Raw genomic sequence first — 12,500 nt, forward strand, 5'->3', positions numbered from 1 at the left:
TGTGTGTGTGTGTGTGTGTGTGTGTGTGTGTGTGTGTGTGTGTGTGGTGTGTGTGTGTGTGTGTGTGTGTGTGTGTGTGTGTGTGTGTGTTTGTGGTGTGTGTGTGTGTGTGTGTGTGTGTGTGTGTGTGTGTACCGGCTTAAACCCACTCAGAGCCTCAAGGGTAGTGGGTTTCAGCTGAAGACCCCCTACCTACGCTCCATTCCTTCTAGCTGGAAGCACAGTAAGTAACACACAAAACACACATACACACACCCTCACATATACATGTACACACAAACACACACACACTTCACAAATACGAGCACACACATAAACAGTAGGAGCGCAGTAACTAACAAATGCACGTACACAAGCACATGCAATAACAAACACAAGCAAGCACACACCCGCACAGGCAAAGTAAAATGAAAAATCAAACTTTTAGTTTTTTAGGTTACATTTACATCTATAATATGGTCTAACAAATCTGCTCAAATGTAAAATAACCCTTTCCAAGATAACACTTACTCCCACACACACACACACTCACACACACACTAAACATCAACAACTATTCCGATTGGATGAAAGTAGGTTGAATTGACTTAGCTAACAGGGTGCTCATGGGCAGACCTATACTGATTTCAGCCTGAAGCTACAGATCTTCAGATGCCTGATCTTCTAAATCCATACAACTAATCAACACACTCCACAGCAGATCCACTGCCCTCGCAAACCTCGACAACACTAAACCTTTAAGGCTGTTTCAACTTGCCATACTCAGAATCAATAGTAGGACAGACAAACTCCGCCATGCTGGCTCTATGAGGACTGTGTTTCAGCTATCATAGGCAAAATACAAATATAGCCAAGTGTCGGCCATTTTGGAACAGAAAATAAGTAGCAGGCTATTGTGTGAGCTATTGTGTCTCTGTAACGAGCCAGGTGTCGGCCATTTTGGCTCTGGTAATGATGTTGGCTATTGTGGCCCTGTAAATACAGAGCCAGGTGTCGGCCATTTTGGCTCTTGCCATTGTGTCAGCTATTGTGGTCCTGTAAAAACAGGTAGTTATCGGTCATTTTGGCTTTGGCTCTTGTGTCACTTGTGTCAGTTATTGTGGCCCTGTAAATGCGCAGGCAGGTGTCAGCCATTTTGGCTCAGTGACTGATTGGCCCTGACCTCCAGGATGTCGATGAGCACACTCTCCTCGGGTTGCTTGGTGCTGCGCACGTTCTCCAGCACGATGGAGTAGTAGACGCCCTGCGGGTCCGACTGGTACAGGTTGTACGTGTCCGTCTGGTACCACTCCTGCAGCGCCAGGAAGACCTGGTTCTCATCTGTGCTCACGATCTGCACATCCTGTAGAGAGACAGAGAGACAGAGAGAGGGAGAGGGAGGGAGAGAGTGAGTGAGAGAGGGAGAGAGAGATGGAGGGAGAGAGAGAGAAGGTGAAAAAGAGAGAGAGAGAGAGAATGAATTAGTGTGAATGAGAGAAAAAACGACGCAGGACTGAGAGTGATGGAGAGACTGAACAGGCATATAATTTGCTTTTCTCATCAATAGCACTTCGGTATTGAACTAATGGAACCAGACCAAAAGAAAGAGAGAAAGTGAGAGAGAGAGAGAGAGAGAGAGAGAGAGGAACATTCCCATTCATAGCCCTGACTGAGCCATTGCTGCTAACTCTGCTGTCCTTTGCTGAAGATGGGCTGAGGTGATCACACACAGAAGTCGTGAGCGCTTGTGTCAGCACAGTCTATTGAGACATGCACCCAATTACATTAACACGGAAGTCACGCCAGCAGGAAATAAAGAGAGGGAGAGAAAGAGAGGGAGAAAGAGAGAGAGAGAGAGAGAGAGAGAGAGAGAGAGAGAGAGAGAGAGAGAGATGAATAGGAGTTTGGCCAGCACAGGACCATCGACAATCTGCCATTTTTGCCTTTCATGCCAAGAAGTCTCAACCAAACATGGTGAAGACACAGGCAGAATACAGAGGACTGTATGTGTGGCATTGAGGTAGTTTTAGCAGTACTGTATGGCAATGTGCTAGTGTGGGTGGATGGGGCTGTGCAGAAGAAATGATGCTTGGCTTTGTGAGGTGACTAAATTTAGCTCTGTATGTGTGTGTTTCAATATGTATATTATATATATATATATGTGTGTGTGTATTTTTTCTATGTGAGTCTACAGTGTGTGTGTGTACAGTATGTACTGTAAGTGTGTGTGTGTTGTGTGTGATCCATCTCATTAGCGGTCATCCTTGAAAAACCCCACACAGCAAAAAAAAAACGAATGAAAGAGGGCCTCTGCAGTGGATGTCCCCCGCCTGTGCCTTTGAATTAGCTGGCCAGTCCCGCTGTCCCTTTTCTCTCCTCTTTGACTTCACGCTGTTCCGGTGGCGCCGGACCCGAGTGACCAGGGCCTCACTGCGGCTTGTTAGGCCCCAGAATGAGGGTGAGGAAATGTCAAAAGAGCTGGCTGGCTGGCTGGCTGACTCTTAGGGCTCGACTGGCAGAGGATATCTTAACAGATGACATCTCTGTTGTGGCTCACAACTAGCAATACACATTAACAGACACTTTTCACCAACCCCCCACACACACACACACACTACCATTCATTACTGCCATTATCAGTCTGACTGTGAGGAAATGCAGATAAAGTAGAGCGAGAGGACTAGAGAGGGATAGAGAGAGAGAGAGAGAGAGAGAGAGAGAGAGAGAGAGAGAGAGCACAAGAGAGAGAGACTCATCTCTCATCTGCGTATGGTATGAAAGAGCAACAATACTGAGCAATAATTCTGTTTAAATAAGAGATCAAAGGTGTGGTCTCCAATATTAACGTTTATGTCTCTGTTCTCAGCCTTTTTATTTGACTAGTGGTATTTGTATGGGCCCTCTCCATTGTCAACACATTTATAAAAACAATCTAAACAAGATATAAACCCGACAACTAATGGTCAACCATGTACTATCCTTTAGATACATCATTTACTAGAAGCATTTTCCATTTGTTAACATAAAGTCCTGAATGCACTGAATGTCCTAATAAGCTGCATGCTTCAATGAGATCTATATGTTCATTACTGAAGGGGGAATCAGATACATAACATGCAGCCTGATGTATTCACATGTGCACTGCTCATCATGAATCTGATTTCCCTATCCCAGGCAATCTCTGACCATTAGTGTGTGTATGTGTGTGTGTGTGTGCGTGTGTGTGCGCGTGTGTGCGTGTGTGTGTGTGTGTGTGTGCGCAGATTTTCATGTGATCATGCATGCTACATCTCATACATAATACCCAGTCTGTGTGGATACACCTGTTTCAACAGCAAACACATAATCTAAGCAAGTACACAGCATCTGACACACAGGAAATGAAACACTCTAAAATGTGTGTGTGTGTGTGTGTGTGTGTGTGCACGTGTGTTTGAGTGTGTGTGTGTGCTAGGAGAACAGATGCAGCCACAAAGGATTAAACCCTGAAACATTTGGCTTTATGTTTCTAGTCAGATGGTGTTCCATCCAGGACTGAAGGAAAGGTCTCTGTTGTTCTTCTCTAAATCTACAAAAGAGTGGTGTGCTTGTGTGGGCTTATGTAATGTACACCCTTATATCATTTGTCATTTGGTAATATACAACACTTACAGTAATAATGAAATAGTAGCACTTGACACACTTGAACATTTAACTTTAAGATAAGGGCCAGCACAGACAGAATAGGAAAACAAAATGTGAAACTAAAGCCCAGGGTATGTGGTCATGCAGATACGGCCTACGCTCGACATGAATGTCGTCACCGGCATCGGTCATACGGCCTCTCCGTGCTGCAACAACATTTCCTTACTGTAACGAATAACAAAAGACGAATGCAGCTGTGCATGTGCATGCTAGTTTTTAAGCACTGGCTCAAGGGGGCAAGAGAAAACGCTCCCTAATTAACGGACATTTTCACGCAAAGGCTTTCACGTATTGCTACACTCTTAAAACGAATGTGTTGAAAACAACACAACTTGCATTGTTTTTAACACATCTCTGTGTCCAGATAGGGACAACAGAGTTTGTGTCGTTTCCTTTTTTTTTTTATTTGTTACACAATATGTGTTGAAAATAACAAAACGTGCGTTGTTTTATAACACATGTCTGTGTCCAGATAGGGACGACACATTCGTTTTAAGAGTGTAGCAAAAAGATAACCCATGAAATGAAAAATAAATCAAAAGGTGAATTTCATGTTTCGATTCTCAAAGATGAAAGATGAATGAGGGAAGAAAGAGAACATGAGAGGTTCCACAGAGCCTATACTGGTGTTATGGCTGAAGAAAGGACACCATAGTTGATGTGTGATTAAAACAAACGCAAAGGGAATGTGAAAATAACGTTGTGAAAGAGTTGAAAGTGAAAAGGGTGGAGACGGGCGTTTATTCAAAGCTTATTTGCAAAGTACAGCAGATTCCTCAGAGGGACCAGTAATGCAATCTAGCAAAAGAGATGACAGATAAAATGGAGAGGAATAGAGGGGAAGAGTTTCGCCTGCAAATTTAAGCAGCATGGTCGTTGAAAAAAAAAAGGAAGGAAAGTTTGTGTGTGTGTGTGCATGGTCATGTGTGTGTGTGGAAGTGTGTGTGTATGTGTGTGTGTGTGTGTGTGTGTGTGTGTGTGTGTGTGTGTGTGTGTGTGTGTGTATGTGTGTGTGTGTGTGTGTGTGTGTGTGTGTGTGTGTGTGTGTGTGTGTGTGTGTGTGTGTGTGTGAATATCTGTGCGATCTCCCTTCCTCTGTTGTCTTCCTCTCCCTCCTCTCTTCTCCTCTCTTCTCTCCTTTCCTCTCTAAAGTCCTGAGCACATAAGAGAACCATCAGGATGTAAGACCCTCCATCCATCACTGTCAGTCAAATGGGGGTGGGGGTGAAGACCTCCATCAGCCCAGAGACAGGAGCCTGTGCCTGGGGTGGGAGCCAGACAACACTGGCCTCTCTCACCATGACATGGTCAGACAGAACTGGATAAAGACACCACTCAAGTGGGATTGTGGGACTCCGACTGGTGTATATGTGTGTGTGTGTGTGTGTGTGTGTGTGTGTGTGTGTGTGTGTGTGTGTGTGTGTGTGTGAGAGGGAGGTAGTAAACAAAAATGCTGACTCGTCCATTCCACATTTTAGTCAATGGAGGGCTTTTTAGTTCCATGTAGGGCCTACAAGTTGTTCAATGTGTGGCTATGAGTTTTGCAATGGCTTCATCCTTCCTTTTATGCCCCCAAAACAAATCACCAAACAACGAGGCGAGGATGGAATTTGAAATGGGAACAACAATTGGAAAAGGGTGATCGGACAGGAAACAATGCCTCGGAGCTGCTGCCATTCTTTGGGCTTAGTTCCAGCATGAATGTGCTACCTGCTGAGACAGGGAGAGGGAGAGGGAGAAAGAGAGATGGAGAGAGGGAGGGAGAGAGGGAGAGAGAGAGATGGATAGAGAGATGGAGAGAGGGAGGGAGAGAGGGAGAGAGAGATGGAGAGAGAGATAGAGAGATGGAGAGAGGGAGGGAGAGAGGGAGAAAGAGAGATGGAGAGAGAGATGGAGAGAGGGAGGGAGAGAGGGAGAGAGAGATGGAGAGAGGGAGGGAGAGAGGGAGAGAAAGCTTGAATGGCCACCAGCTCACCTTGGAGAAAAGCACATCTTAATTGCGCTGAATCAATGGCAATGTCTCACTTAACAATGCCTGCCGGATAGACACCGTATCAAGTGATGCCAAATCACAGAGGGAAACTCAGTGCTGAGTGCACACACACACATACACACACACACACACACACACACACACACACACACACACACACTGCACACAAACACACACACACACACATAAACACATGTAGACCCACATCACCTCCTGATACGAAAAGATGTATCCATCCATGTGAATGTATACATCCATTTAATTAAATTTTATTTATATAGCGCCATAACATAACTATTATCTTAAAGCAAGTAAAGCTTGAACTTCATCCCACTATATCCACTCAAACACACAGACACATGACTCTCTCTCTCACACACACACACACACACACACACACATAAAAACTCACACACACTCCGAATATTAGGGATGCACAATATATCGGCGGCCGATATATTATTGGCCGATAAGTGAAAAAATTAAAATATTATTATCGGTCTGATAACCGAATTCTGGCCAATAATTTGCGCCGATATTTTTTAAAGTCCTAATTTAGGCCTACGTAAGGTCCGTCTGGCTACACTGAGCTACTTGAGCTTGGTTGGCTATACTTTTTCCTCAATATAATGTCAGCGGTGTGAATGTATTTCACCACTCTAACAAAATCTGTGGATATGCGTTCATTTGGGAATCTGTGCATCTCAAAATCATCTCGTGAATGATCCGCCATTTAACCTTACCAGAGTCGTCTTGTGCTGATGTGTTTGCACTTTACCGCGCTGGTCGGGGAAACAAATAAACAAACTCGTTAGTGGGACGAGTACATAAGTAGGCCTATTCTAAGTTGTGTTTTAGTATTATATTTGCATTACTTTAGCTTGGGTTTTGTAGTATTACCTAGAAATATGCTAACCATTCCTGCTTCAGTTCCAGACAGGTCATCATAATAAGTTATTAAAACCTTCGGGGCTAACCCCTTTAATTTCTGCTGCAGCAGGTTGTGCGCAACAGAGTAGACGGACATAAGATACAGTCTGAGGAGTTGCAGCTTTATTCAGTTACCCACAGTTGAAACTAAACCTAAGTTTCCCTCACAAACTCTGATTTGGTCGCTATACTGTAGCTTATTCCCAGCTGAGCCGTTTATGAGTGTTTAGTCCTAAATGAAAACGATTCATACTCTCTAGCCACTAACTCGCAATTCACTGACGTCAGGTTCACTTAAAGGAGCCACACATACTGTAGGGCTAGGCTACTGTTGTTGACTGCTGTACTATTGAGGACTATTATGAGTTCTGTCCATGGTGGTAGGTAAAATTACTGCAATAAAATTATGCTTATTAAATGCTTTCCCCAAATCACTTTTCACAATTTTTTTCAAGAGTAATATTATCGGTTATCGTTATCGTATCGGCCACAACAAACCAATAAATATCGGTTATCGTTATCGGCCCCTAAAATTCCATATCGTTTCCATATTCCATATACCAAATTCCATATACCATTTGGGCAGCCGTGGCCCACTGGTTAGCACTCTGGACTTGTAACCGGTTGCCCTTCGAGCCCGACCAATGGGTGGTGGCTGAAGTGCCCTAGCAAGGCACCTAACCCCTCACCGCTCCCCGATTGTAGCAGGCAGCTCACTCTTCACCTCACTGTGTGTTCACTGGGTGCTGTTTGTGTTTCACTAATTCACGATTGGGTTGCAGAGACCAAATTTCCCTCACGGGATCAAAAAAGTATATATACTTATACTTACTTATATCGGTGCATCTCTACCGAATATACACTTACAAACTCACACACACTCACACACACGCACACACACAGACCCTAATCACTGAGATTTTCATTGAATACCCTTTTAATGTTTGAAAGTTTGAAAGAGAAATATATTTGTATGCAGTATGGACTACTTGTAAAAAATTGTATGAAGCAGGTGGATTGAAAGAAAAAGATGCCGAGACAAAAGCATCGGGCGACCTGAAGGCAGGATCAAGAGGAATCAGCCCATCTTCATGAATAAGAAACGCCTCCACAATCTGATTACATAACAGCCAGTATCTCAGAGATGGATATCTGCCAGCTTGAGCCGTGTGTGTGTGTGTATGTGTGTGTGTGTGTGTGTGTGTGTACTGAGGAGGAAAAAAAACTAATTTTTCAAAAGTGGAACAGTCGCAAACATTCTCTCCACTTTCTCCACAACCATCCACAGTGGCCAGAAGAAGAGGAACGGATGCAGTGGAGGAGGGAAGAAAACAAACAGGTGCGGAGTGCGTGGGTGGGTGGAGAAAAGTGCAGAAAAGATATTGAGAAAGACGGATGACAAAAGAGGAGATGTTGGGGCGCCCACGCTTTGGCCGCTCTCAGGAAACGAGGGAATGAGGGACCAAGAGAGAGAGAGAGGGGAGAGAGGGAGGGCGGGAGGGACGAGTGGCTAATCTTCTGCTCTGGCCACCTGAGGGGACGCCACACCACTGCAGCAGTCCCCGACAGGCTCTGTGTTTTTCACTAGCTTTCAATTATTCACACTGAGCAATACAACACACAACCACCACCACAACAAACAAACAACAACACTAATCTTCCTCTCCTTTGTCTAACCATGCTCTCTCTCTCTCTCTCTGTCTGTCTGTCTGTCTGTCTTTTTGTCACAAAGAGCATAGACCCATCAATATATCTTATACACAAAAATGACAACTTTTCTCTTTTGTTATGGCAGGTTATAATGTAATCTGCAGCTAGACATCTCTCTCTCTCTCTCTCTCTCTCTCTCTCTCTCTCTGTCTGTGTCTGTCTTTTTGTCTATGCTTATCACACTTTCCCTTTGCTATCTCATATCTGAACTGATCTAATGGTAATGCTGTGGTATCGCAATGGGATATGTGACACCCCACACCTTTCTCTATTTCTCCCAGAGTGCAGAGGTGTGACCTGACTTCTCACCCTGCTGTGGAATGAGCACATAAACAGAGAGCTGAGAGCAATACACTTCATCAGGCATTCTCTGGGCCACCTATACAACAATGAGCACATACACACAAACACACACACACGCGCACGCACGTACACAAACATAAACATGCATACACAAACACTTACACACATAAGCAAAAAAACACATATTGCACATACTCTCACACATACACATACTTGCACATGTATGCGCATACAGTACATGCATACAGACACACGCACTCACACAAACACACACACGCACACAAAGATAAACATGCATAGACACACACTTACACACATAAGCAAAAAACACATATAGGCTACATGCACATACTCTCACACATACACACACTTGCACAGGCATGCACATACAGTACATGCACATACACACTCACATACATGCACCCAAAGATAGACATGCATACACACACACACTTACACACATAAGCAAAACAACACATATACATGCATATACTCTTACAGTACAGTACACATACACACACTTGCACATGCATGCACATACAGTACATGCATACACAGACACACACACGCACAAAAAGATAGACATGCATACACACACACTCACACACATGCACACAAAGATAGACATGCATACACACACACTTACACACAAAAGCAAAACAACACATATACATGCACATACTCTCACACATACACACACTTGCACATGCATGCACATACAGTACATGCATACACACACACACACACACACACACACACACACACACACAGCAAACAAGCACTCTCTTTCTTTGAGAGACACAAGGCATGCACAGATGCTACGTTCCCTCCCTGAAGATGACAGAAACAATAGCCTGAGCGCAGCGGAAAAGCTCTGAGTGTAACAGGATCACTTTAAACGTCCCCTAAAGCCAGTGCTCCACTTATCAAATCGCAGGCCTCTTCAAAAAATCAAGAGCTCAGGGGCCTGAGTAATCCCAGGCACATGCATGCCATACACACACACACACACACACACACATGCACATACTGTAAACACACACACATGCACATACTGTACACACACACAAACATGCACACACTGCACACACACACACACACACACACACATGCACACACTGCACACACACACACACATGCACATACTGTAAACACACACACATGCACACACTGTACACACACACACACACACACACACACACACACACACACACACACACACACAACAGTGACCGACATGTGCATTCATACACACACTTATATCCTCCCTCCTTCTCACACACGCACTCTCTTTCACACGCACACACAAACAGCCACCGAGTCTCCTGGCACACTTTCCTCTCCTTTCCTTTCCTCTCCTCTCCTCTCCTCTTCTTCCCTCTCTTCTCCTCTCCTCTCTTTCGTGTTCTTCTGCTTTTCAGTCTCCTGTTCCCCCCTGCTTTACACAGGAGGTGAAATATGCATGAGCCAGGTTGCTCCTGCTGCCGCCGCTGGGGTTCCTGCACTCCAATCAATGCTATTCAATTACATTCAGCCAGCGTTCTACTGAAGCACTCCCCCGGGCCTGCACCGCAGTCATTAACCCTGGCCATGTGGGACGCCGTCACACACACACACACACACACACACACACACACACACACACACACACACACACACACACACACACACACATGCGCACCACACACACACACACACACACACACATGCGCACACACATGCGCACACACACACATGCACACACACATGCATGGACACACATATATACACAGGTACACAGGTACACACACACACACACACACACACATGCACACAAACATGCATGCACACACACATACAGACATACACAGGTACACACACACATACACACACACATCCACACACACACACACACACACACTCACACACCGTGACAAACCGCTGTATTAACCCTCTTCCACATAAGGAGAAAGTCGCCATGCTATACATCATGGTCAGGAATCATTAACCCCACTGTCTTCACATATACTTTACTAGAATTAGGTACGTGAAATTACTTGACATGGTCTTACATCATCATATACTGGCTTAATGTTTTGTGAATATGTGTTTTTATAGAGCCCAGTCTGTCAAATGTCTTAGCAGAGCCCTTTTTAAATACCTTGATATGGCAAACTCTCTTTGAAATACCACAAATTTAAATAAAAAAAATGTACATTGCTGTATAAATGAATGTATAAAATCAGTCCATTGACACTATGAATTGATCTCTGTGAAAATGTTCACCTGCTACCTGAGCCTTCCCCAGTGGTCCTTCAGTGTATGTAATTACACCTGACAGGCCCAGTTACTGCACAGAGTGCTAGTCTACGAGCCAATGCTGCTGCTGCTGCTGCTGCTGGAGTTCTGCCTGCCATACATACTGGACAAGGTCATGGTCAGACTTTATGTTCTGTGGTCCTCACTGGGGTTCCTTACAGGGAATCCTCACTGCATCCAACCGAGCGACTGTTATGAAGCATTGAATGCTCACTGTCCACATTGAATTAGTTAAATATACCCTTCTATTGCATCATATATCTCATTCACAGGGATTCAAGTGTTCAGGCACTGTGCCTGAATTCAGGCGTGGGCTGGGCTGTTGAAGATAGTGAAAATATTGAATATGCCTATAGGATCTTCAAAAATGTTTGAGAACTTCAGGTTCAGAATTGTTCTTTGCTTTAAGCCCTGCATTCAATATATCAGAGCAACGCGAGACAGAAGGAAAAATGAGACGGGGCATCCGACAAAAGTTAGCTCAAAACGTCAAAACAATGTAATTAAACTGATGTTATCGCTAATGTTCGGCGCATTAAGTTATGACTTGGTGTTACGGTACCTTGGGCAGGGTGTACTTGGGGAACCTCATCTGGACAAACTCGTTCCTCTTGAAGGAGACATAGTGCTTGGTCCGGTTCCCTGTGGTTACCTAGGAGACAGAAGAAGAGAGTTGGTCAGATACTCACATACGCCGGCACGCACGCACACACACACACACACACACACACACACACACTATTCTGATTCTCCCTCTCTACGTACACACACAAGCAATATGAGCCTCCTCAGCCAGTCAGAACCAGGTATTCCAGTGTTATAAAACTTCAAACAGAGCTGTCTTTCACACACTCACCCTCTCCCTCCTTCATTACTTACATTGATATTCTACCCCCTACTCTTCCACTCCTTCCCTCTCTCACTCTCTCTCTCTCTCTCTCTCTCTCTCACACACACACACACACAACAACCAATACTGAACACATTTACCATGGATACATTTACAATGGCTAAATAAGTGCAATATGTGCAAGGTAATGTGAAGCCACTTGGGCGTTTTGTAAGCGAGTATCTCAGGCTTAGATTAATAAACACACACACACACAAACGCATGCACGCATGCACGCACACACACACACACACACACACACACACACACACACACACACACACACACACATACACCACACACCCCACACACATAAGTTTCATAAAAGGAAAGAACAGGGCTAATAGGAGCTGTGTAGGAGCTGTTAAAAATCTCATCACTGCCACATCTGTTGGTGGAATCAAGCTGTTGCTCGGGGCCCAAACTGAGGCAGACACCCAGACAAACACAGGCAGTCCTCAACAGCTCACAGTGACACATCAATCACTGCAGCCAACAGACACAACATGCTGGGATATCAGCACAACACCTGAGCATGACTCAACTGTGACCACGCACTAGACACACACACACACACACACACACACACACACACACACACACACACACACACTCACACACACACACACTAGACACACTCACACTAGACACAGACACACACACACACTAGACACACTCACACACACAAAAAGACAATCACACACACACACTAGA

The 12,500-nt window shown here is 44.6% G+C and overlaps 1 protein-coding gene across 4 annotated transcripts in view; it reads right to left on the minus strand.

Annotated features, from left to right (window-relative positions):
* Positions 1-12,500, minus strand: part of sorcs2 (sortilin-related VPS10 domain containing receptor 2) — a 222,257-nt gene that overhangs the window by 20,696 nt on the left and 189,061 nt on the right. For all 4 annotated transcript variants that reach the window (XM_048236205.1, XM_048236203.1, XM_048236204.1 and 1 more), the window contains exons 8-9: positions 11,460-11,549; positions 1,163-1,342 (exon numbers count right to left, since the gene is read on the minus strand). In XM_048236205.1, coding sequence (XP_048092162.1) covers positions 1,163-1,342; positions 11,460-11,549 — 270 coding nt within the window. The remainder of the gene's footprint in view (positions 1-1,162; positions 1,343-11,459; positions 11,550-12,500) is intronic.

This window comes from Alosa alosa, chromosome 24 (assembly GCF_017589495.1).
Source record: "Alosa alosa isolate M-15738 ecotype Scorff River chromosome 24, AALO_Geno_1.1, whole genome shotgun sequence".
Taxonomy (NCBI): domain Eukaryota; kingdom Metazoa; phylum Chordata; class Actinopteri; order Clupeiformes; family Clupeidae; genus Alosa; species Alosa alosa.